General features: G+C 44.6%; 1 protein-coding gene across 1 annotated transcript; it reads right to left on the minus strand.

Annotated features, from left to right (window-relative positions):
* Positions 1–16,302: 16,302 nt before the first annotated feature.
* PRSS23 (serine protease 23) lies at positions 16,303–24,575 on the minus strand. Its single transcript, XM_074153043.1, has 2 exons — positions 24,498–24,575; positions 16,303–19,485 (listed from the first exon to the last, which is right to left on the minus strand). Exon 2 carries the CDS (start codon positions 19,470–19,472, stop codon positions 18,354–18,356), a length of 1,119 nt encoding a protein of 372 aa, XP_074009144.1. The 5' UTR covers positions 19,473–19,485; positions 24,498–24,575; the 3' UTR covers positions 16,303–18,353.
* Between the last annotated feature and the right edge of the window lie 2,646 nt (positions 24,576–27,221).

Below are 27,221 nucleotides of genomic sequence, written 5' to 3' on the forward strand. Positions count from 1 at the left end.
GACCCAACAGATCTCAACATGTGGAAGTGCTTCTTTGTCGACCCGAAGGTTTTATGGAAGCTAAACCAGGCTTATTATTGAATTTCTTTTTGTATGCTGCAAATTACTAAAGAGAGGTCCCAGATTTCAAAATCTGGCCTGGATTTCAACCTCCCAAAGAGCTGAGCTGATTGATTCTGTGGTTACAGTTCAACTCCTGTCAAGGAGCCAGTTGCAAAACTGGCATGTGGTTCCAGCCTCAGATTTTGATTATTTTTGGACCAAGAGCCGGGTGCGTCTGGAGCTGGGATTTTACATTATGTCTCTATTAAGTAACATTTTGCAAATGCTCAGCCCAGAAGGAGAGAGTACATTCCAAGGGGCACAGACTGTTTTAAAATAAAATTGTTTTTTAAGTCTCAGGTTCCCATCTTCTGCATCATCAGGACCTGAGCAGCACTTGAGAGATGCTTGCGGCTGGGCAGGAACTGCCTGCAGCCCACAGCTCAAGCCCTCGATGGAGCAGTCCCACACCTCACCCAAGTCCTCTTCTCCCTCTGCCACCTTGCAAAACCTGAGCTGTCACCAGCAAATTCAGCATGGGTATCCCAAGGATGCAGACAGCCCTCCCAAACTGGTTGCATCATGCCTCTAATGGCAAATGCAAATCCTGTCTAATTGTAGTGACAGGACAAGGGGTAATGGTTTTAAATTGGAAGAGGGGAGATTTAGATTAGATAGTAGGAAGAAATTCTTTACTGTGAGGGTGGTGAGGCACTGGAACAGGTTGCCCAGGGAAGTTGTGGATGCCCCATCCCTGGAAGTGTTCAAGGCCAGGCTGGATGGGGCTTTGAGCAACCTGCTCTAGTGGAGGTGTCCCTGCCCATGGCAGGGGGGTTGGAACTCGATGATCTTTAAGGTCCCTTCCAACTCTAACCATTCTATGATTCTATGATTCTACGATTCTATGAAAAAGGACCACAGGACTGTGAACCTCTCTGTGCGATCCCACCACGGGGCTGTGACCAAGCTAATGCTTCTAACCTTGGTACAAACGCCCAGCCTTGCCTTTCTTCATCATGTCAGCCGTGCTCCAAAAGCTGAGCCTTAACAAGGGACTTTCCCTGCTTAAAACCCTCTGAGCAAAGCTAACCCTGCTTGGGTGCAAGTGATGGAAAGCGGGAAAGTGGGAAATCTGGTGACCTTCCAGGCTCAGTGCCTTTTCGGCTGAACTGTGTGTGGTGATGGGGTGGATAAGGGGAATAACAGACATGTGGGTTTTAATTAAGCCGTAAGAAGACCCTGTTTTGTGATCAAAGCAATGGGAAAGCTTCTGCATGGCATTTATTTATCTCTAGGTTGATCTGTTTTAAGGGTCTGTAAAACACATTGCATCTGTGGTAATTTTTACTATTTCTGGCCATGTGAGCTTTGTCACTACACGTGTCTGGAGCTCTTGAAAGTACATTCAGTAAGCATGAACTAATCCTCACACTAGCCCAGTGAGTGAGTGTGGGTGAGTATCCCATAAAATGGCTCGTGACCTCTTTGAATCATACCCCAAGGACAGGGCGGGTCCCTGCATTGTGCATTTTCTGCATATTCAGCAAAATGAGGATTTGGGGGTTACCTATGTCCCTGTGGTTCCCTCATATCACATGCACCATTTATAAGGCAAAAGCCACAAATCAGTAAAGGGTATTTCCTCATAGAAGGAAATACCTCACAGAGGCACAGACAAGAATAAGAAGTTTCTCCCATGGTAGCTCAAGAGAAGAAATCTGTCTCCTGCCTTACAGAGCACTGTTAATCACCTGTTCCGGCTCCTTGTTACCACTAATAAAGTCAGCGTGTCTAATCAAACTTGATCGGAACAAATTATGGTTCATATCTTACCTGAAGTGAGTCAGAGTTAAGCAGCCTTTTAAATATGGAGTTCCTTGAAATACTGATACACACAAACGTTACTCAATAAAGATTCCTCTTCTAAAATTATTACCCATATTAATTACAACATGATTTCGTTCTCTTCCCCTCCTGCTTGCTATCAAGGGCTATCAGAGCTATGAGAAAGTGAAGTGCTTTTTAACTCTGGATTGCAAACCATCAACACAGCTGCAGATTCATTTCCAGTTGCAGATGCTTTCTGGCTAATGAAGTTAGAGCCAGAAGAAACGCAGCTTGGCTTTGATGTTTTAAACAGTTTACGGGCCTGATTGTGGGGAGGGGAAAAAAACCCAACCTTTTATTTGTTACTTTGGGCGAATTAATTTTTGAAATGGCTGAAAGGCAGACAATGAGCCTCGCACTATCATGCTTGCAGAGCTGCTTTTGAGATTGAAGCTAAACATAAAAACTTCTTGGACAGGAGCCTGAAGTGCTCCCTAGGGAATAATTGTGCAACAGCAGAGAGATGAACTAGATGATGAAATAAATTTTTTTTGCCATTACTGTCTGTGATTCTAAAGTTATTAGAGTGCTACTAAGGACATGATAGCAGGAGAGACTTTTAAGACTCTTGTAAGACTTGCGAGACAAAAAAAGCAAAAAACCCAGCAGCTGTAAAAGCCAAAGGCACTGCCAGGCTTGCTGTGCAGTTCAGGCAATACAGCAATTCTGTAAATTTTTAGAATTCCCCCAAACCACTGGAAAAAGGACAGAACAGCCAAGTGAGAGACTGCAAAGAGAGAAAAGGCTTGGGAGCTGCCATCAGACTGCATGCTGAGGTAGGAGCCAGGAGGAACTGTGGCAGTGGAAAACAAACATCCTGCCTAGAGGACAAAACCACTCAATGTGCTTGTGAAGGACAGGACACCTCTAGCCTGCTTGCTCCAGTTCATGTCGTATTTTCAGTGATCACAGCAGGTGGATGGAAAACTACCCATTGCCTGGAGGAAAATGAGTTGGATGGCCAGGCTGGCTTTGGGCAACCAGTTCTAGTGGGAGATGTCCTTGCTGATGTGCTTATGGATGATCTTTAAGGTCCCTTCCAACTCTAACCATTCTATGATTCTATGCTTCTGTGATTCTATGAGTGTGTCCAGTTGCCAAGGGGAGGAGACAGGGTGCAAGGAGAGCATCCCAGCTTAGAGCTGGGGGTCCTTCAGTTCCACAGGGAAACTGTGAGGGAGGCAAGCAGGGAAGGAGAAGGAAGGAAAAGGAAAGCATGTCCAAGGACTCTATGTAGTTCACTGCAGCTCAGAAAGTCCCCAAGTTAGCTGAAATCTCACTTCCAGACATGCCACAAGGGTCAGCAGATATCTAGGAGCCTTTTTTCATTGCCTGGTGTTCTTACTCTAACAAAAGTTGCATTCAAGAGACCTTTTGGACCATTTTGGTGAGATTATTACAGGAAAAATTTGGGACTGCTCTGAAGCCCTCTGCTCTCTCTCTATCTCCTTTAGGAACGCCATTCAGCATGCACCAGAGCATCTTGGTGTCATCTTCCTTCCTTTTTAAAGGCAAGTTAATCAAAAAGATGGGATAAGTCTTGTTTTTTCAGAGGTAAAAAGAGGTGAATTACTGGCAGCAGTGTACAATGAGTGAGAAGGAAAATCTCAGGGAAGAAAGTTATGTCAAAGAAAGATGTGGAAGCATCTGGAGAAACAGCAGAAGAGAGGAAGTGGAGCCGTGCTCAGAGCTCATGAGGTGCAAACCCATAGAAAGCAGTGAAAAATAAATACATGGCTTTTGAGAGTCTTGGACGGGAACGTGCTGTTTGTGGAAGTGAATAGGATTCTATTGCCTAAATTCTTGGAGTAAGAGACACCCAGGTATCATAGGTTTTCTGCACACGAGGATCCTCCGGCATGTTGAGAGTTGCAAAAAATCTGGCTCTGTGTTTCCCCTAAATAGTCTTGCAATGCTGCGAAGATCAACCATGAAAAACCATTTCATGTGATTTGGGTTCTTGGAAGGTGGTGGTGGGGAAACTTCTTCACCCACAAACACAGCATCCAACCTTGCTCAGTAATACCACGCTATCCTGGAAACACATCTTTAATGTGGGGGCTTCAAAGCACATGGCATCAGCTCTGGAGGAGCCTTTATGACAACAAGCACATGAACTTTGCAAGGTAAAGGAGAAGATCAGAAACAACGGAGGGAAAAGTTAGTGCTGCCCAGCCGAAGCAGATAGACAGTGGCTTTGAGATTTGTGCTACAATATCTTGGCTGGCTTTGGAAAGGTCACACATAAAGGGAGAAAATGGTTAGTAGCTGAATGCTGCAAAAAGCTTCTGAGAGGAAACAGGTAGACAGGAAGGGATGGAAGCCTTTCTTGTAAAGGTCCCAGGGATTTGGGACAGAGGCAGACACCTACAAACAGTGCCACAAAAACAGGAAAACCTCTTTGAAGGTTGAAGCAATTTTCCTGTTCCTGAAGCAATACAGAAGGGAGTTGGTGGAAGCAGGCATGCCCGTTGGTGAACGTGGTGGTTTCTACTTGCGTTTGATGTGGTCAGAGGAGAAGAACAACACCACATGTGGAATGAGATATGAATCACAGGTTTCCTGACTTCGAGGTGGTTTCCAGAGTGGGTGATGTGATACTGGGCCATGTGTCCAGAGTGGTGTAGTCAGTATAAAACCAACGCTCCTTGCAAAGAGAGGAAACGGAGAAGATACCGAAAGTAGGAATAAAAAGTGAACTTATAAAATGCAATTAAAAGATGCAAAGCCCTGTAAATATGCAGAGCTAGGCATGGCCAATCATGGGACAATTTAAATTGTAATTCTTTTTCAATACTGCATTTAGTTAGTTTCCTTTATTTATTTGGCCTGCGGCACAGTAAGTCAAGTGGCAAAAGGAAAGGGGTGACCGTGCTGGGGCCCATCCCAGGTCTGCCTGGTGATTAGGGCTTGCATTTGCCTTTGAGGACTTCCCGATTCTCCCCCACATCAATGGTTTTCACTGGATCCCAGAAAATCAGAACAATTCTCAGAGACGGGCAGAATCCCTGATGACGTGCTGTGGAACTCATGTCTGACTCAAATATCTTTGAATTTTAGAGGAAACAAAATGTGTTCCAGGCTGACCTTTTAAATCTATCTATAGTACTTCGATGTTGCTACCCCAGAATCTGAGTACCTTCCTAATTTAACAGTTTTAGCTGTCAGCTACCTTTCCAAAACAGGAAAGTTCTGCTCTCCTGTAACTGAGCTAAGAGCCTTCAGCTCCTTTTAGAGACAATAGAGAGAAACAACATCATTCAGTGATTCATCTGACCTATTTTAAACATCAACTTTAGGGAAACTTGAGCCATGACCTACAAAATGGCTTCTCCTCTCCATTGACTGTGAAGAAGTGTTTATCACATCGCAGACATCTGCATTTACTCAGCCCAAATTGCATCCAGAGAAGCTAAAGCCCAGACTAATTCTCTTTATTTCATTGGAGTTTGACATTTAAATGTCTTCCAAATCTGTGCGTGGTTACACAGACAGGAGAAGTAAATCCAGGTCTGAATTCCAGTCTAACCTCTGATCACTGGATTATCTTCCTTCTGGGTCTGGTATAAAATGAGAAATGGTTTGTTTTTAACTTCTCTTTCAGTTACAACTGAATTCTCCGAACAGGCCAATATGGTTTGAGTTCTTCTGTTCAACAGAGCATAAATATCCCCAGAAGGTCAAATCTCAGTATTACCTCCATGTTAGAGTTCTTGCTCTGAGTTAAATTGCCTGATCATTTAAAACATAATCCTAACTCTAATTTGCCTCAGATTTACACCACACCAAATCTATCTAAAATCACATCTGTCCAGATTATTTTGCTTCTTATTTACATTTAAATCTTGTCAGAAAGCTCTACAGCTGTTTGAGCTGTCATCCTCCGCCGTAGGTTAGATGAAGTTGTACAATAGGGTGAAAATGATTTATAGGATTTCTTTGTAGTGATATCATTCGGTTATTAAAGTTTGCAGTAAATTTCTCGTCTAACTCAACTAAAACACCATATTTCCCAGGGAAAACAATCATCTTACTTTTCTCTTCCCTTCACATATGCCTCTTTTCCTCCATGCCAATTTTCTCCTCTGTTCTACTAGAGCTTTTTTCCTTTACTGGGGAGGTGGAAAGACACCCATTTCTACCTGTAACTGAACCACAATTCCCATAGTGAAGAAACAGATGTGCAGCCCATCTTTCAAGGTTTTTTTGCTGCCTTAACACCCCTCCTTCTTCAGTCATCCAACTCCATATGCAGCTCTTCCTGGCATTGCCTTCAAAACACTTTGAGCAGCTCTAGGGCTCCAGAGCTCTTGACCTCTCCTATCTCAGATCCTCTGCTCCCTAACTCCTGTGAGCCCTCAACTACACGTCTCTCAACTCAGTGACTCTGCCTGTTATTGAGATTCCCTGCTACTTTCCTTTACAAGACACTGGCTAAAGGTCCTAAAATCTTGGCAAACTCAAGCTGTAAGGTAGTGATGTTCCTGATGTTCAGCTTTCTGCTGACATATTCTTGGAAACTTCACTCATTCCTGGGCTGAAACAAGGAGATCAAAGAGATTGTTACACAGGTTAAAAGATAAAGCTAGTAACTTTTGGGGTAAAAAGAGGCTGTTCTAGTGCTGCTGGATTTGGAAGAGAAGCTTAGCAGCAGTTGTATTTCTCTTCTTGTTTTCTAAAAGTCTGCCCAAATCTGACCAATCTCTAAGCTCTCAGAAAAAAACAACAAAAAAACAAAAAAACCCCACCACCTTATATTTGCTCTACAGAAGCTTTTTCTGTGCAAATAGCTACCATCTTTGAAGAGTCTGTCCTTACTGCGCATACTCAAATCCTCATTTTTTCCCATGTGCTCAAAACATTTACACTCACAAGAGTGTGGTACTAACAAGGGCCTGGTGCTACCCTGACTGCAAGGACATCGAGTCCGCCAGAACTCTACAGCTGCTCCAGTTGAAAATATCAGGGTCAAGCACTGATTTTCCCAATGATGAAGGGTGATGGAGTCAAGGGTTGGGACTTGGTACCTGGGAGTCTGGGTGACCCAGACTCCCAGAAGCACCAAGAAAGAAGCATTTCAATTCAACATGAAAATGTTTAAGATAGAACTAGGAAAAGGGAATGGATTAGTGGAAAGTTGGAAATTTGGGATTAGGAAGAAGTGGCAGAGAAGTTGAGAAGGATCTACATTTTCATGTGAGACTCTGACTTGGGGGATCTGGTTCAGGACAAGTAGTCAAAAACAGAGATTTGGAGTCAATGCAGAGGTGACATAAAGGCTGAAGAAGGGAATACATGGCGAGGATATCCTCCTCTCCTATCTCTGTGGGAGCCATCTCATCTCCGACCACTGGTGATAGGAACCAGCCCAGGTTGAGCTTAAAAAGAAGAAGGAAAGCCGGTAAAGAGGTAAATGGCTATGGAAGGAGATGGGGACTGGACTGAGAAGCTTGGTGAGTGAGGCTGGGAGAAAGAAGGTTTTGTATTCACTATCTTCTCCAAGGAACTTGCAGTTACAGATAATGTTTCACATAGGCAGGGAGGAGTATTTCCCCCTGAAATAGTGCAGGGATGGAAAAGAGTTCTGGTTTGGCACATTGACAGCAAATCTGTGTACTGTGACCTCATGATCTTAATCTCTAATGCTTTCTTTTTTCTGGCTGGATGGGCTTTTTACTGATTTATATTTATATCAGCTCCTCCCTACAGTAGACAGGCTGTCTCCAGGCAGAGGCCCACTCTTGCCAGTCTCCTGGTCTAGCATTTTTATAGATACCTCTTGACTTGTACCTCACTAGAAAAATCTCTCGGAGTTTGGACAGTCATCATTCGAGAGAAAGGGTTGAACATCACCTATCACCTTGTGGATAGACATGATCTAGCAGCTGGATCTCGCAAGATATGAATCCCATGCAGTTTAAGAGACCAGGGTCTTGCTTTCCTCTTGCTGGTACCCAGACCGCACAGCAGCATTTTTGACATTGTGTTTGACACAGAACTATGATTTTGTTGTGAGAAGGTTGCTCCCTCATCATTTGCATCTTCTTGAGAATGGATTGCATCCAAAAGTATTCTAATCTTCCTTCCCTTCCTAGGCTGGGCTTGCTCATGCCCATTGGTATTTGAAGAGTTTTTCAACGCTCCAAAAGAAACGGAGCCAGATTTGTTTCCAAGCTCCTATTACTCACCTTCTTTATCTCATAGCTAAAAGCTTTAATGGGTCTGTTTTGCTAGAGCATTTGAGGTTGGAGGCTATGAAGAACTTCAAAGCTATTTAATAGCAGCTTTGTCTCTGATTTTGTAAAAAGACCACATAGTTTGATTAAAAGTAAACTCAGCTTGCAATACTGCATGGAACTCTGCTGATCTATTTTTACTGCATCACAAATAAAGCTGAGGAGAGGGGGAAATCCCACTGACTAAACAGGACGTGTGGGAAGGATGGAGCACGTCTCCATCCCGTATTACCCAGGTACTCATTAACTCTCTGGTAACCAGTTTAGACAACACAAAGTGGAATGTCTCCAGCAACAGATGGTGGTGATGAGGAAGAAAGAGGAGTGCAACAGACAAGATAAATCTTGGCAGGAAAATATACACAGGAATTTTTGTTCGTTAGGGCAGAGATTGGAATCTGAGAGCCCTAAGTTTAACCATTCCTTTGTTGGCAGGAAGTGTCTGAGAAGTACAAGGACAAAGATAACTCCCATCCCTGGCCCACCCTCAAAACCCCATCTAGCGATGCAGTTTCTGATTTAGCTCAAATGATGGAGCATCTGTGGTGTAAGCCCATGGTCCACATGTGCTGCTGACCAGCGTGGGTACCAGGTGGATCCCTGTAGAACAGTTTAAATTTGCAATCTCCAAACTCTTCCAAAGTTCAGAAATGTAAGCATCCTCTTGGCCCATGCAGCTTTAATTCAAGGTTGATATAAATTGATAAAACTTCTTAATTAACACTACCGCGTGCTTTCTCCAGTGTGTCCCAGAGCTTTACAACATATTCTCATCCTTTGACACAAAGAACATTTTTTTAATAATTTTTTAATAAACAAAAAGCAAACTTAGGTAGTAGTAGTGTGAAAGGTTTATTCTTCAGAAATAATCAGTTACCTTCAAGATCTTTCTGGATGCATGAAAGTATGAAAATAAGGCATCGTAATGAGGAAAGTATTTTCCCAAACTAATGAAAAGTCTCTCTTTGAGTGAAGCAGAAGAATTTTATTGACATGGATCCTATACAGGCTTTCATACACTCACTGTGTAGATAGACAGATATTTTTGGAATGCATCTCCTGATGAGATATCAGGGCTGTTATTAATTCTGTCTGTCATTTTTATTGAAAGCCAAACAAATTGCATATAGTGTATTAAGAACAAATGTAAACCTTCAGTGGCAAGTAGCGCAAGAACCCCCAAGATCAAAGCAAGTCATGCTTTCTCTTTTACGTGCCTTTTAATATACCATTTTCTGCCTTGGTAAGAACATTTCGTAGGCACTTACCATGCACTAAGCAGCAAAAATATGTGCAAAACTCAGAAGTTGCAGACTTTTGATTTCTGTGTTTATGAAATAATATAGCAGCAATGGTATTTGGTCTCCTGTGAAGTGTTGTGAGACCTGAAGCCACCATATGTATTAAATTCAGAGGGATCATGTGAAATACTTCATTAAATCCCGCAGCCTGTTCCCATTTCACCTTCAACCTACAGATCTTTCACAAAAGTAAGTATGCATTGCTGGGCATGTGGTTTCCTGTGTCTTGCCCCTTCAGCAACAGGATCTCTGGAAAAATAATGCACTTGAAAGGAAGTGACTAGAGTGAAGGTGCCAGTGTTTGGTACAAACGTAACCAAAAGTCTCCCTGCACATCAGCCAGGAGGCTGCGGAAGACATTACTACGGCAATTTGGGAACAGCTAACAACAGAGATGAGCAAAACAAAAACAAAACTCAAACCATGGCTCCTTTTTGGGTTGTTGGGGAAGTACCTTAGTCAAACCTAAGAGTGATTAAACAGGATTTTCTCAGGTCTGGCGGTTGCACCGTGATGGTTCTGGAAACCACAAACCCCAGCTGGGTGCCAAGCAGCCAGGACTACCTGAGCTGCTCCCGTTGCCCTGTAGCAGGGAAAATAAGTGTCCTGGCAGCCCCCAGCCCATGCCAGGTCACCCCTCGTGCCGGACACCCCTCCAAGGCTGGAGGAAGTAAGGTGGTGATGCAGGGAACCATGCCCCTCTCATCAGCGGCAGCTCTGAAATACTGGGGGATTGTGCAAACTGGTGCTGATGATATTCCTAACTTTGATCCCGGATTTAACTCTTTCATTCAAATATGTAAAATATTTCAACCCCCAAACAGAGGATTTCTACTAAAGCCTTCCATAAACTGACCTCACAGACTGTTTTTGTAGTCGTTCCAGATTTGCAAGAGTCAAAATTGGGAGGAAAAAGAGGGCAACACTATTTTTTTATGGGGCAAATGAAAAGATTCTTCTATTTCCAGATGTCTCACAGCCCTTTCAAGTGTAGAGGAAGGTATTATGACAGCAGATTTTATGATTCTTGGCTTCAGAATCACATCAAAATTGTGTTTTATCTGACATCAAAAGAATGAGCTGTTTTATCATCATGATGGTGCTAAAGATCTTGCGTCTGCTCAGATTAGTAACAATGCAAATAAGGCAGCTATAGAGAATTAAAAAATCACAGTTGTGTCCTTAGGCTTTATCTGTGGTTTATCAGCTTCTAAACAATCAGCTATATGAAGAAAGAGAACCCGTACAGAGTTTACATTCCAGATTAGAGCTTAATACAAATGAAAGTAGACAACTTTTTCACAAGCTTGAATCCTAGATAATTTTGAGATTTTGTCCCATAAGACCCCTAACTACTTTGATAATATTAAACTGTAAGCTTAATTTGATAATATTAAACTAAATGCCCCAAAATTGTAATCTTAATTGAAGTATTTCTTTCTGGTGAACATTAAAACAAACATTGAAGTGAGCGTGACGAAATAGGCCATCTATTTTGCACATAATTTATTGCAGATTCTTAGCATTGCCCAAGCAACAATTTAATTTATAATAATTGGTTTTGACGGACTTCCTCTAACTGGATTTCAGCAAAGCAATTGAGATGGAGCCATGTAGGGAATTATTAGCAAAAGGGTCTGGCTGAAGCAGAGACAAAAGGTGCTGAAAGGGGAACCATCAGGGTAGAGGGAGGTTACAAGCACAGTTTCTCAAGCATCACTCTTAGCCAGTCTTAACTAAATATATTCACCAGCAACATTTGCACAAGAAGAAGGATCACATTAATGAAATTTGCTGATGACATGAAGCTGGGAAGAGCAGCAGAATATCTCACAGGAAGAACTCAGGGAGCCGATTATTGAGAAATACCCTAAAGATATTTCATTATACAAAGCTTAAGGTCATGCACTTAAAAGGGGATTGTGTTTCCTGAATGAGGTCTCGTGGAAACAAGGAGACAGAAAGTCTGTTTTTATGGTGAAGCCTGGGAAATGTGAATTTCTAATGCACAGTACCTGCCTACAAGCTTGGGTCCAGTTAAGCTTTTTAGCACTGGCAACAACAGCAGTGGCCACAGGTGCTTAGAAAAACCATGAGTATTTCTGGGTACCCATTTGTAAACAGTTATTTCATTGGTACAATGAACCGAACACATCTCACAGCTTCTTTCAAATTATTCTCTCATTTTTTTATTCTTCTTCCTGTTAAATAATTACTCCCCACAGGAGGCAGGTGGCAGGTATTGAGTGGATCATCCATAAAGGTGAGAGCATGGCAATCCCCCTCCCGCTCAGCAGGAACCAAAGACATCTCTGGCCGTGGGGATGAGTCCTGCTGAGCAAAGCTGCTCTCCTTCCACCTGCAGAGCTCACTCGGCCTCAGCCTTCATTTCAGAGAAAAGAGGTTTCAAAGTTAACCACACATCTGGAGTGTTCCCAGCATGAAGGGTTGCCTTTCCCCCACCCACACGCTCTGGGAAAGTTTTTCCTGCCCTTTCATTGCCCACAATGATCCCTCAGAAGGGCTGGCTGGAGAGAAGTGCTCCCACTCGCCTGGTGACATTTAAGCCGTGTGGCAGATCCCTTTGCACCCGGTCCTGCTCCCACCCAAGACAATAGCGGACTTTGGTGGATGCGGGATGAAGCCCAGTGTGACATTTTCATCCACCCCACGCTTCTTCGCTGAGTGAAGCTTTTGTGAGACAGCAGAGGCCAGAAAACCCCCGTTGTTCCACCTGTTTCTGTAGCCCCCGGTCCCACGGTCGGTTGACCCTGGGGTGCAGTGCTGCATACCTCCTCACACGCTCCCTTCCCTACCAACAGCAAAACAAGCCCCTGTGTGCTCCATTCAGAATGAACAAAACCACAATAAATTCAGGTAAAACATGACTTTTGGACAAGAGAATTTTGTTGAATGCTGTTGAGACCTTATCACTCTCTACAAACTACCTGAAAGGAGGTGGTAGAGAAGTGGGGGTCGGTCTCTTCTCCCAGGTAACAAGTGATAGGACAAGAGGAAACGGCCTCAAGTTGTGCCAGGGAAATTTAGGATGGATATTAGGAAAAATTTCTTCACCAAAAGCATTATCAAACATTGGAACAGGCTGCCCAGGGAAGTGGTGGAATCGCCATCCCTGAAGGTATTTAAAAGACAGGTAGATGTGGTGCTGAGGGACATGGTTTAGCGGTGGACGTGGCAGGGTTAAGTTAATGGTTGGACTCGATGGTCTTAAAGGTCCCTTCCAACCTAGACAATTCTATGATTCTATAAGCCATAATATCATCTTCAAAGCACCCTTCCCATGGGGACCAGAACACCGCCACATGAAAAGTTCACTGAACCAGGGTCTGATTGGGAATTCATTAGAAAAATAACCTTTTACAGTAATTCACAGAAACCAAAGCTGTGTTGAATCTTCCTGATTTCAAACAAGTTTTTATCAGAAAAGTTTCTTTGACCCAGATGGAAATTTTCAGTCAAAACCAGAGCAGGTGCCACCTGCCTGTCCCAGAACAATGACAACAGCCCAGCCATTGGGTAGGCACCTTCTTTGCAGCAGGAAAGTACAAACATACCAGTTGAACAGTTTTCTGAAATGTACTTTATCCCCTCATTTTTAAGGATCTCCATTCTATTTCATCATGGGAAATTTTATTTTCCAAGGATGGATAGGAACACAAAAAGAAGGACGCAGACAGTGAGAAAATACCAAAAAGAAACTGTTTTCTCACTAGCCCAGGTTTAAACTTATCTAAACTACGCCGTTTAAACCTACCTCTTTCTGTATGATGGCAAACGTAGTTCAACTTCGGCTCAGAAGTGGGACTTTATGTTAGAAAAGCCTTCAATGAACTTTTGCAAATGTGAATATTTTTGTCCCCTTCTGACCTGCCCATAACAGTAAATACATCTGTCTTCACAGGTAAGGGGGTGCAAAAAAAAAAAAAAATCTAAATCATCATTAACCTAACTTCTTCATGTATGCAACCTGTGAAAAATCATCAAATCCATGATAATGTGGCATAAAATAGTTACAGGAAATTGTTTAGGATAAGCTGGAAAAAATTATTATACCTTATTACTGCTGTCGCTCCAGTAAGAGCTAACGACCTTCATACTCCCATCACACGTCGATATTTCTTGAACACACTCATTATACTGGAGTTGGCCAGGCTTGCCAGAAAAATGCTCTTTCCTCACCAAATCTCTCCTCACAGTGATTTTCAAAACTGAAACGAGTGTAAATGAGCACATCAGTTAGCACGTATCAGATATTTTCATTATATGTGCTATTTAAGTGGAGTATTTTATATCATGATAATTTGCTTGGTGAAGCAATAGAAGTGTTTAACTTCTTGTAGATCTCTGCTGATGCATACTTATCTTTTAAATGGAATTTATTGTAAGAAAAATAAACATTGTCCACAACAAGTTTACAGATGAATATTCATTGTCTCCCCTTGAGCCACAATCATTTAATTACTGTTAGAGATCGTTAGATTAAAAAAAAAACAGTATGAGCCTGCTTCATGACTCAGCCTATTCTCATTTAGTTCAAAATCAATCCACACCCAAAGCATCACTGATAATTTTATCCTGGGAATAATCAGTGTTGATAATAGCATTTTGGGCATGCTAAGATGTTTCTCTTCTCTTGTTTAGTCATTTACCCATAAAAGCCCACACTAACAACAGGCACAGCGCACATGCAACCTTATAGTCACCACGTGAGACAGGAAAAAACATCTTCTGGGTGGAAAAGATCAAGTTCCTAATTCTATTGTCACTGATTTATGCTTTTCCTGTGTACCTATAGATAAGTCACAGTCTAAATTTCTCATACGTGCTGCGCACTGGCTTCAGATTTGGTATTTATGCACTCATTTTAAGAGGCTTAATTTACTTCAGCTCTTCAGTTTTCCTTCTATACCTAGTAGAACAGGGTATGGAAATGACCGGCACTATTCATAAAAACCCTACAGACACGCACATGCCTCCCTGTGCCTATACACACAGCAACCCATGCACCGGGAGCCTTGCCCCTGCCACACAAACCCTGTCCCTCTTTCAGTCTCTGCTGCTCTTCTCCGGCCACGCTTCCTTTTCACTCCGGGGAAGCAAAGAAAGTTTTACCCACCCATCGTACTCGATCCACTCTTTGAATGCTTCTCGTCTCCAGGCCTGTGCATATTGGGCTGGCACGCTACCAAAACCCGCTAACAAATGGCAGATTAAGTGGAAACACGGAAAAGAATTTCAAGCATGTATTATACTTGCTCGGAGTTCAGCCTGCAACTTTTAAGAGGAGGGCTGCCCTCTAAACAGGCAGGCCTGGGAATTCAGCGGCAAAACAATTACAGATGCAAGGAAAATACCTTTCCTCTGAGAAAGAAACTTGGTGATATTCTGCAGTCTTCAGCAGGCTAAATTCACCGTGCGCCCTGGAGGAGCTTGGCATGGTCTGTGCTTTCTCGAGACCTCAGTTTCCACCTCCAGCACCGTTCTCCCAGGGACCTTTATCATATTAACTCAAATTTTTCTGATGTCAACCTCTTAAAGATGCAGGAGCAGAAGATTGTAATCCCTTCCATTCACAAGCAAAACAGCCCCGCTGTACCCATCTGCTGTTCTGCCTTAAGATACGAGAATAATGAGGCACTCGATTCAGCTCTGCAGATTCTCAGCAGTCGTGGTCAGCTGGACAATGAAAAAGTCTGGTGTTGTGCCTGGATACAGTTTAGCGACTCGCGTCTCTTCGATGGACTGTCCTGGCTGCATGGCCATCTTTATCACGGTTTAAAGGTCTGGTTTGAAAAGAAGCCCTGTTTACAACATCCAAGCAAATACACTCCCAACGCAGTTTCCAAACCTGCCCAGGAATGGCCCAGCCCCGCTCCGAATGAATACGCCGGCAAAAATCACCACCAGCTCAGGTGGGTGCAGGCGAAACAATGCTGAGCTTTAGCACAACAATTCTGCCCCCGTTATCTGAGATTTCCTTTTCTTTCCAAAACCAACGCGGAATGTTTGCACAGGGTGTACAGTAAAAAGAGACTCTCCCACCCCTGATTACATTAAACTTGCTGCATACATTTTTTTTTTTTTTTTTAAAGATTTGCTCAAATTACTCTAGCTCGTTTGCCCTCTGCACAGTTTCACTCTGCCAGTCAACTCAAGAGAATTAAAGATCTGAGTCTACAGTCCCAACAAAGCACTTGAGAACATAGGACCGGTGGATGGGAAGTAGGTCCCATCAGCCAGGACTGATGTTCTCAAGCCCACATGATGTCGTGTGCACATCCAGAAATCAGGAAAGGTGTATGGACAGCAACTCCCAAATCAAAAAGTAGAACATTTCTGCACTCCAGTGTTCCTCAAAAAAACGGGGATCTCACTGTTGGCTTCAGAGAACTTTTTTCTTACTACATCAACTAAAAGAAAAAGAAGACGGACCTGATTTATGATCTTATACTGACCGGTTCAAATTCCTCCATAGTTTATCATCGACCCTAAAGTTAATTAAAAAAATGTGACTCTCTAGTGTAATAGGTTATTTTCAGCTTTAACTAATCTGAACTCATGACTGGCTCTAGAACTGCAACAATTACATGAAAGCTAAGAATGATTATTACTGTCCAAAGACACAGAGAAATTAAGCCTACTGAAAAAAAATTACTTCTGTGACAGGTGGAGACAAAAGAAAACTAAAGGAAAAAAAAGAGCATTGAGGATATTAATACATCTGTTCTGTATCCGAATGTCCTTCCACGTAAGTAACTGAGACAAGATTGAAAGTGCAATCCAAGTATAGTACAAATACAAGAATGTCTGCATTGAAATTCCATAACTTTTCTTTATTCACTGTGATACATTCAAACAAAAGTGCTCCAGAAAACAACCATAAAGTAAAGGAAATTAAAATAAAAAGGCAGAAAAAGACCATCAGATACATATGGTGATTATTTATATTTCAAAGCATTAGTAACTGCTTGTATCTGAGTGCACCAAAAGCCCACATGAGGGTCCATGTTTTTGTATGCTGCACCTATAAAAATAATAATCATAGGCAGCTCTAGCAAAAAATGTTTTTCAGAACTAGAGCCAAAGCCATCACAAAGATAAAGCACCATCAGGCATATGTTTACAAATGCCGTAGTAATTAGTAGAGTGTAAAAAAGGCTTAGCTGAATTAACATTTTCCTTGTACAGCAAGGGAACCTCTGCTCAGATTCATTCCTTCCCAGCTCTGCCACTTCACACCAGGGACTTGCATTTGCGCCACAACACCAAGAGCCACGGGCAACTCAGTAAGCTTCAGGAGACAGTGAGAGACGGATGGAAGAGAAACAAACCGGAGCCAGTGTCTATCCTTCTATTAAAAAAAATAATATTGGCTTGGCAGCATGTACTTAGCCATGTTGCTGCAATAGAGTGGCACAATCCACCTAAGGAACACTGTTTATATAGATCCCATTGACTTCCCAATGCTGGTTGCTGAGCTACGAGTATTTGGCTGGACTGATTTTACCTACAAAAGACAGTTCTTGTTTCAAACTACAATTCTGCTATAGTAAAAATGTAAGTAAGTCACTGATAGCCGTAAAAGACAGCAGAGCATCACTTCAGAGCAAACTCAGATTGCACCCTACAATGTGGCTCTACTCCAGCTGCAGAATTACTGAACTGTGCATTTGCCAAGAATTATTTATAACTCAACAATTTGATGGGGGGAAGATTCCTACCCCAAACAATGCAAGAAACAGAAGTCAAGATGCCGTACAAATTACACTGTCAAAGGGATACGACAGAAAGACACTTATAAACATAGGTTCCCTCGACCTGGTGTATTTTTAGGCTGAAGAGCATGGATCTTCAACAAAAAGGGGGGAAAGTCAGTTGAATCCTTGTCCTGCTCTCCCCTTTACCTGCTTTGCAGGCGGCAATTCAGACGTCCAGCAAGGCCCAAGAGAGGCTTCCCCTCTGAAAATCTGTGCTGCTAACATGAGATTTTCCTTAAAAGATCTAAGTAGGTCATAACAGAAAAGAAGCCTCAGTCCCCATAAGTTTTCTATAATAGTATATCCATGGGGATTCTGCTAGGTGTAAGGCTATGGCCCAGCTGCTATGAAGATTTAAGCCCACGTGTTTCCCAAAGTGGGATGCAACGGTGCTGCTCATATGACCAGCATCATCTTCACAGTCAAGTCCTTGCAACATCAAGGTCTGTTTGCTCAAAAAGCATTTTGCTTAACTATGTTACTAGTAAAGTCTCAAATCACTCAGACCAAAAGAAGGTTAGAAGTGTTATGCAGTTATTTACCCTTCACGCTATTTGTGTGGCATTCATCTCCCACAGCGCATGCCTTGCCCTTTTCACACTCCCTTTTTCATGCAGGAACACAAAGCTGTAATGTTTGGGTTGCAAACACCATTAAATGCCCCTCTTTAGCCCCCAACAGCATAGAAATATTTTCTTTTAAAAGTTCACATCAAAGCATTTCTACTAATCCTAGGATTTATTAAAACAAACATTGTAGGCATGAGATAGTCAACAGCGTCCCTTTTATAAGATTCTTTGGAGACGGTTCTGATTTCTTACTGTTTACTGATCCGCCCCTAATTAATCTTCAGTTGCTCAGCTGCAAATTCAGCAAGTCCCACCTGCTCCCTCCCCACCCAGCAGACGTTCCTTTCTCCCCAGTTTCGAGCTGTAATGACAGCACCACACAGCCCCTGTCCTGAGAACAAGGTGGCTTGCTTGGAAAGCTATATATTACATCCCGGTGTTACAAGCTTGTATTATACACATTTGCAGCAGAAGTCTAGCCTTTCCTCAGATGAGTAATTAAAACCAGTCATTAAGTGCTTTCAAGGAGTATCATTGTCTTTATCCTTCCCTGCAGTCAAGGTAGTTGCCTTTGATCCAGTAACAGATCTGTGCGTATTTGAGGGGTGTGATGCGAACAGCTACATTGAAATCCTGTGGGGTGCCATTCATGTCCACCCACTGATGGCCTGAAAATATTCCAATAATTTTACGCTCCCATTTGTGATTCTGCCTCTTCCACATCCTTACGTACACCCCAGATCCGCTCGCACCCGGCTGGGCATCGCACTGCTGGTACAACAGGTCATACGTTTCATCTTTGACATCACAGAAACGGTAAACCAGGTTTCCCGGACGATCATTGTCGTAACCAGAGAAGTGAATCCTCCCTCCAGGCAAGTGTCTCGCTGGTGGGCTCACACCTATCTTCATAAACTTTCTTTTATGGGGCTTCTTGAGCTCCAGCAGGGCATAGTCATAATCCATGCCAATGTCATTGGCATTGCCTTTGATCCATCCTTTGGGGACATGTGTCCGTTTCACTCGGATCCACTGGAATTTCATTTTCTCGGGCATTGCTGAGTTGGTGATATTGGCCCCTTTGCTGCCATCTTTCAGTTTGGGCTTTAGGAACCCCACCCGCAGTTTCTGAGCTCCTTTGACATAACTCTTGCCATCATGGATACAATGAGCAGCAGTAAGAACATGCTTTTCAGCCACTAGCGTCCCCGTGCAACCTGTAGATAGCTTCACCGATGTGGAGAATGGGTAATTCATCAAGAAGTCTTTCCCAAAAATGCTAAACCTGCTGTCATAGCCATAGATCTGCCTCTTAGTTCGAGATTTGCCTTGAGACCCATCACCGCTATTGCTCAGAATATATATGCCCACTTCAGTTTCAGTGAGGCTACCATTAGCGTACAAGGTTTCATAGGACAGGTAGTTCTTCACTTCTTCATAAGTTGGCAGCGGAGAACTTTTGTGGCACTCTGGGCCACAGGGAGATACCACTTCCAGTCTGGCTTCAGCATCAAACTGTGGTTTGTCCAAGTTAAGGGTAGACCGTGGCAGGATAACTGGAACTCTGTAAGATGGCCAAGTTGGCTTCCAGTGAGAATTGGAGGGCATCACATCTTTAGCAGCACACAAAAGGAGGATTAAAGTGGACAAGCCTGCCATTCTGAGTGCCAGTCTGTGGAAAGCAAAAGGAAGTCCAGTTACTCACCCAAATATGTTGCAACATTAATTTACCTTGCAAGGTAATGGCTTGCTAACTGAGTATATACAATAAGGTTCAAGGGATTTGAATGGAGCCAACTATCACTATGTGCTTCAGATTTCTCAATGTTAAACTAATGCCTTAACCTGTACCCTGAAACAAGTGTCCCAGGTTAACGCTGAAAGACAGGGCGTTTAGCCCCTAGGTGCGCTGAGCCACCAACTCACAGTGGACATCAGTGGAAAGTTACGGTATTTGTCTTCACACGGTGTAAAGAAAATTCAGACTCTGTATAAATCCCTGCATTCAGAAACCATAGCTCCTGCAAAGAGTAAATGTGTCTGTCTTTAGCTGGATTACAGTATTCTCTGAAAGCTCCCACCTGCTCCCCAACTCCACTGAGAGAGGCCCTTAAATGACCTCATACTGTTTGCTGTCTTTGCCAGAGACATCAAGCTGATGGTAGGAATAGGCGGGTGGACAAAGGAGGTCACCTGAACAGGAGCTGGGCTGCAGAACGTGACCACATGGGAGACTCGCCTCCCCTTGGTATGAGCTGTACCAGAAGAAGGTTTCTGCTCCACGTAGCATCCACTCTCCCCTAAGCTTACATGAGAAAGGGCGATACGATTACACAAGGGCAGCTAATGAAGTAAGTTTACAACTCTTGAGGGAATTTGCAGTTAACATACTGGCTTATTCCTTTATAAACTCAATTAATTAGAAATGCAAACCAACCCCCGCTGAGCACAGGGAGGCAAACGGGACTGTAAATGTGTTTATGTACCACAGGCGGAGTGCCTCAGACTGCAGAGAACAGCGTGCACTAGTACTGTGTCAAGAGAACGTGTAACTTCAGTTTATTTGAAAATTAGCCATACAGCTGAATCGCTGCAGGAGGCATTGCGCCCTGGGCAAGGAGGCAGGCAGGATCTCCCTCACACAAAGATTACTCAAACAAAACTTCGCAATTATGTTGAGCTTACACATATTTAAAACCCTGCTGAGGTTAAACTGATCACAACTGCAGGATCATTCCTGAAATACCTCAAATGAGTAAACCAAAGCAAATCATGCCGGAGACAACCACAGCTATCTAAGAATAAAAAGAAAAATCCTTCCTTCCAGTGCTTTTTGTAGGACTACTCCATCCCTAAGCTGCACCAAAAAAGACTTCGGAAGCTACAGCCTGCTGAAGTCCAAAGGCGTCCAACTCAAATATTGAGCCTGGATTCTTCCATTGTTGGTAGCATCCTCTTTGGGAATGGAGGCTATAATTAAAGCACACAATGTTCAAAATATCAATTGAATCATGCAGGATATCAAAACATTTCCATCCCAAGAAACAGACGTAGGTGAACAGAGCTGATGTTACTGATGCCCACAGAGGCAGGTATTGACTCTTCCAGTAGTTACCATTCTGCTGATAATTTTTTTATTAACAAACAGGACATCTTTAAAAGGATGTATTTTTTTCTAGAAGGCTTAAACTCTAGAGAATGTATTGCTTTATACTTAAGAGGCAAGTCATGCTGGAAAATACAGGCCATTTTAAACATGAATCATAATTGCATAATTTTGGATGTCCCAAAATTGGAAAAGATTTGCTTATGTATTCAAGGAAAACCATCAGCTCCTCTGGCTCCTTCCATGGCAGAGATTAATATTTGATGTGGCTAGGTTTTTGCAAACTATCAAATGAGACAGTCTCACATTGGTATAAGGATGGCCCAGGGAACACCTGCTGCATATCAAATATAGTCATAGTATAACCGTGATTAGTAAAACATAGAAGAAGAAGGTAACGGGGACAAACGATACCACTTCATCCCCACAAAGACAATACACATTAGTGTAAGTCAACTGTTAGCTCTCCTACTTGTGACAGTGAGGACTGTACCCAGAAATGTTTACTGGTCTCCCAGTTAGAAGCTGAGAACAGACTAAATCACAACTACGCTGTGCATCAGGGAGCAGATCCCATCATTAAGAGCAAGTATTTATAAGCAGTCTGCTCTCATCTGCTTCACACTGAGTTATTCCCACAAATTACATTTGAAGCTTTCCTGGTAGATGGAATCTCTGTCTAAATTGCACCACTTATGCTACTTCTTGGATCTAAAAATCATTCATGCGAACTGAGCCAATGCTGGCCTTTGGCTGGTTTATTTGGCTGGCAGGGGAAAATTAGAAGCGTCTTGTCAGTAGTTATTTGCACAAGCAGCGACATTCCGTCCAGCCCGTCAGCGCAGCGACCTGATGAAGGGACCCCATGTCCAACAGCTTCCCTGCTTCCTCCCAGAGCATCACCAGGGCTGAGAAGGGAAATTACCTCTCCCTGCAACCTGCCCTCCCTCCTCCTCTCCCTGCCATCACCACTGCAGCATAGGCAACGCTTCCCAAGGCAGCTTCAGACAGCAGAGGGCAGCCGCCGGATGAAGAGAACAAGATAGCAGCTGGGACTCGAGCTGGTCCCAAAAAAAGGCTTCAGGAGATCGCTATCTGTGTCTGCGCTGTGCTCTGTAAGGCAGCACTTACTCCACATCTCTGAGCGAGCCTTCCCACACCCCTCCTCTGCTGCCGCTCTGCTATGATCACATTGCAGATATATGGGATAAAAAAAGCCTTTTCATCAGCTATCGAACTTTTTCCATTATTTAAAATGTTATTAAAAGCTAACAATAAAATACAGTTCTGAGTTTGTACCTGACCATAGAAGCTAAACAGTGCTCATGAACCAATAAGTCTTTGCAATTTTGTCTTATCTGGAGACAAAACTGGTACTAAATCAGTTCTGGGCTGCAAAAAATAGAATAAATATGTCTTATTTATAACCAGACACCAAATTAGTGCATAGTACCTCTTTCCGTGTAGATCCTTCCTCTTTAAAAAATAAAATGGTTACGCAGAAAAATGAAGGAATTTAAGAAGTAGTCTAAATTTAAAGAGAAACCTACCAGTTAGCCTCTTCTTTCCCCTTCCTTTCTCTTTCCCTTTTTCTTTAAAACAAAAACAAAAAGCTGCAAAAAAACAGGGTCAACACTCTCTTATGTTCAGCTATTTACTCCTGGGTGACCCTGAAAGATGTTGTCAAATTGACCAAACCAGTAAAAAGCGAGCGCTTCCCTGAGCGGCTATCCCAAAACGATACCAAATGAATTACGATGTGCTGCTCTACTGTAGTGCTGCTCTACTGTTTCTATTTAAACTGTCATAAACTCAATCCACCCTTTGACTCAGTACAAAGCCCTGCTCTGATATCCAGCCTAGGAACCCCCTAGAAAGCGGTTTGTACATAATCACACTTGCTAATGGCATTAAAATTGTTTAGAGAATGGAAACAGTGACAGCTACCCCGGGGCTCCCCACGCCGCTAAAACACTTTACAGCCACATTTCCCTGTCTGCTCTGGGCATTCACGCCTTGAGATAGATGTTGGTGAAAGAGAACTGCCTTGTTCAGGATGGACATGAATCATTTTCTAATAAGCAAGTAATTTTTCTGGAAGAGTTCACTACTTCTGGGGTGGTTCTTGTAATAGACGTTTAAATAACAATAAATCTTGGAACATGCAGTATGAAAACCCATGAAGCAAACAGTCTCCATTACATTTTGAAATGAAGAAAGTTTTTCCACAGTGCTGGAAGCCAGAATGGCAAACACTCCCCCCCCCTCAAAAAAACCCCCAACCTCCCCCCCCAAAAAAAACACAGCAAAAAAAGGGAGAAGAAATAGAACAAGGAGAGTAAGAGAGAAAAACCTGCCTCAAACCAAATTATGAAGGTGAACTAAATCACTGTCGTGCCAAAATACCTCGGCTGCTTTCCGTACTCACAGAACTTGTTAAAACACAGCAAAAATAATTGAGTCGCGCTTTAAGAACTACAGAAGCCTTACTGCCACTGAACTCTCACATCTCTGCCAGCCTGCCCGCGATGCTGAGGGTGGTGTGGGAGTCCCACTGCCCTCCCCGCTGGGCTGAGGGCTGTAAGAAGAGACCTCGCAGAAAACCCGAAGCGAACTTTGATATCGGCAGGCCAAGGGTGTCCGTTAACATGTACAACGGGCACAGCGGGTATTTTGACACGTGTGTCAGCGACACACACAGAGGAAAGGGATCATATTATGTGTTCACCACTTAGTCCAATTCCTACAGATAATTTTACTACCTCCTTTCACCCTCTTTCCTCTTTCTCTCTCCCTGCTTGTAAAGCAGCTCCGGTTTCACTGGAAAGCAAACTGTCTAACGGGCAGGCAGCGACGGCCAACTTGAATAGAAGGGGGCAAGCGGTAAGCGAGGAGCTGCATCCCCAGGGCCACCGAGCCACCTGGGGGATGCTCGGCAGCGGGGGCTGCGGGGGCTGTGGCGGGACCGCACCGACCCCCGCCCGGGGCGGGAGGCCAACAACCGCCCCAGCCCCCCGCAACCGCTCCCCGCAAGAGACCGGCTGATGGATTTCTTAAAGAAAACCCCCAAAATACCCATGCTCTCAGTCACCGTGATGAACCAAACCATAGCACCGCAGCGGCTCAACCGGAGAGCTACTTCTGAACGACTCCCAAGTCGCAGCAAAGGCGATTTTTTTTTTTTGTTTGTTTGTTTGTTTTTTATCAGCTGTTTCCTCGCCCATTCAAAGTTGGTCACCGGCACCCGCCAGCGGCGATGCTGGCCGCCCCGGCCGGCGGGGAGAAGCCGCTTTATCCCTTTTGTTCGCCGGCCGCCGGAGCGGCGGCGCCGGGTGCGCTCCCGTTGATGCCAGCCGGGTTAAAAATTAAGCTCTGCGAGGAGGGCTCGGCCCGGAGCCGGGACAGCGGCTCCCGCCGCCCGCTGCCCCCGCGGCTCCCCTCGGTTCCGCGCCCGCCGGCAGGTGAAGCGCTGGCCCCGGGGCACCGAGGGGCGAGAACGGTGCCCTCGCCATCCTCCCCGCCGCCCCTTTGTCCCCCGCGGGGTGACCCGCACCCCGCGGCACCCTCCCGGTACCTACCAGCTCCCCGCGGCGGCGTCTCCGGGAGCCGTCAGGCAGGTGGCGGGACCGGTCCCATCCCTCCCTCCCTGCCTGCCTGCCTGCCTCCCGCCGGCCGCCTTCCCTCAGAGGCGCGCTCCGAGCGGGGCGGAGCGGCGTGGGGCGGAGCGGCGCCTCCCGCAGGTGGCTCCTCCACCGCCGCCGGGGCCGCCCGGCCCCGCTCCGCCCCGCAGCGCTGCCGGCGGCGCCGGCCCCCGCTGCCCGTCCCACCGCCGCGGGGGGCCGCGCCGGGCGAGCCCGGGGGCCAGGCCGTCCCTCCGCGCAGGCCTCCTCCCGCCGGCCGCCGCCCCAGCGCACCCTGTGGGGCGTCACCCCCTCTGATTACCCTTAGACTGCTATTTTCACTTATTTCTTGAGGAAAACTGTATGTTTTTTTCCTCACCCTTGTTTTTATTCGTGGCGTCCTGGCACTGGGGTCAGCGCGGGGAACACCAGCCCCTCACCTCAGGGCTGGGGCAAGAGGGAGGTTTCAGGGTGCAGTGGTGGCACCTCCACAGGCTCTTTGTCCCCAGTGTCTGGGTCTCCAGTGTGGCAGTCCTTTCTCAGAGTGTCCCAGGCGCAGGGTGAACCCCCGGGGTCCCTCCTGCCATCGCAGGGCATAAGCTTTGGGTCCCCAGCATGGCAGGTCCCTTCTCAGAGGGTCCTCAGGCGTGGGGTGAACCCCCCAGGATCTCTCCTGCCGTTGCAGGGCATAAACTCCAGGAGCTCTGGGGTCTGTTCCCGATGTTGCCTCATCAGGCAGATATTTGAATTTAATTGTCAGACACATTCTTTGCATGGGTTTTAATTACTCATCCTTCTTGAATCCTTATAATGATATCTGGCAAGAAAAGAGGAAAACAGAGCCAAGAAGGCAAAAACCCTGCAATGTGTTTTAACTCCGGGAGAAAAATCCACAAAAGGTTTTGCCAAGAATCCCAGCTGATCACCATTACCCCAGAAAGGAAATATAAATTTCACAGGAATCAATTTATTTGCTGCCTTCTACTGACCTCTTCACCCCGCTGTTACCCTTACAAAGGACCAGGAGAGCTTGAAGCGCTGTGAGAGCTCTGCCCCACACACGGACCCTACGTGAGGAGCTGAGATGTCACAGGATCTTACATTCTTAGACGTGGTTTTTCTAATTTGCGTTTACTTGGGCCTAGGGCCGACCCCTTTTGGGTCTGTGGAAAGGTTTTAACAGATGGTTCTAAAAAGCAAGTGCTACAAAAATCGTAACTACTCAGACAAGTCTTTCTCAACTATGAATGATTAGAGAATTACAACGTGAGGGAGAGGTCCCCAGGGGAAGAGGGCAAAGCTGCAGAGGGACTTTTTACAAGGGCATGTAGCGTTAAGGGGTAATGGCTTCAAACTGGAAAAGAGTAGATTTAGATTAGATATTAGAAAGAAATCTTTCACTCTCAGGGTGGTGAGACGCTGGAACAGGTTGCCCAGGGAAGTTGTGGATGCCCCATCCATGAAAAGTGTTTAAGGCCAGGCTGGATGGGGCTTTGAGCAACCTGCTCTAGTGGGAGGTGTCCCTGCCCATGGCAGGGGGGTTGGAGCTAGATGATCTTTAAAGTCCCTTCCAACCCGAACCATTTTATGATTCTGTGTTCTCCAGCAGAAACACAGCTAGAAAATACAGCTGCTGTCAGGGGGAAGCAAGGGCTGGTAACAGCAGTTCTTGGGCCACCAGGAAATGATCATGCAACAGCGAAGAAGATGGCTGGAGTATCAGTAAGCAGACAACAAGTAGCTTCATCAGCAATACTGTATGAATCACAGATCCCTTCCTTATTTAGAAGGAAGGACTTGCTTTCCATGGGCATACAGCCTCTTCTGTCGTAACTGCCATGTGTGCTCTAGGGCCTTCCCAGCTTCCTCTCACAGGTCTTCCTGACTGTAGTCGGTCACCACACCGAATGAGGACTCTCGGTCTCTTACTGTTCAGACAAAGTACAGATTGCCTAACAGTCACTTATAGATGACTGCAAACCCTCCACTGAACAGCTCTCTGTCGCTTTCATGCTTTATCTCAAATGTTTCAGCCTTCCTGTATCACACGGCTGTTTTCAAGAGTCTCAGTGGGAAGAAGGAATAAATATTAAGCATAATTGTTTCCTTCTTTGTAGGCTTTCCCCAATTTTTTATTTACAGTTACTGTGAATAAATTCTGACTGACTGAAGAAGGACTGTTTGATCTCCAGACACAGATTCAAGTAAACACAATACTAGAATATATGACAGGGATAGAAATGTTTACAGCAGACAAGGGGGCAGAGACACAAGACACTGCTAAGATACATATGGTGGGACCCATCTCACTTAACTGCAGGGGTGCCCTGGGCTATCCATGATACAATACAGGACCACAGACCTTCCCCATCTGGAGCAGCAGTTGAAAGACAGTGCTGGAAAAGATGAAGGCAGCCCATCCAAAAAAAAGTGTCTGCGTAAATGTCCATAGTTAGAGACATCCCACCACACTTCTGATGCTTTCCTAGTGTGACTCTGTCTTCCTGTCACTGGCTGCTGTCTCTCTGCTTCTGATCAGAGGAAAGGACCATCTTCTTTTTGTGTTGTGTTTGCACAGAACCTGCCACCAAGTGGAGCTGGTCCACAGCTACCACTCCATGGTATTTCAGTTATACAGATTATAAGACATTGTGTGCCTCTACGTACAACAGATTGACGAAT

The sequence above is a fragment of the Numenius arquata genome, chromosome 1, assembly GCF_964106895.1.
Source record: "Numenius arquata chromosome 1, bNumArq3.hap1.1, whole genome shotgun sequence".
Classification (NCBI taxonomy): Eukaryota; Metazoa; Chordata; class Aves; order Charadriiformes; family Scolopacidae; genus Numenius; species Numenius arquata.

Excerpts from the sequence above, each read along its gene's own strand:
- PRSS23 (XM_074153043.1), bottom strand. The coding sequence starts at position 19,472 with ATGGCAGGCTTGTCCACTTTAATCCTCCTTTTGTGTGCTGCTAAAGAT.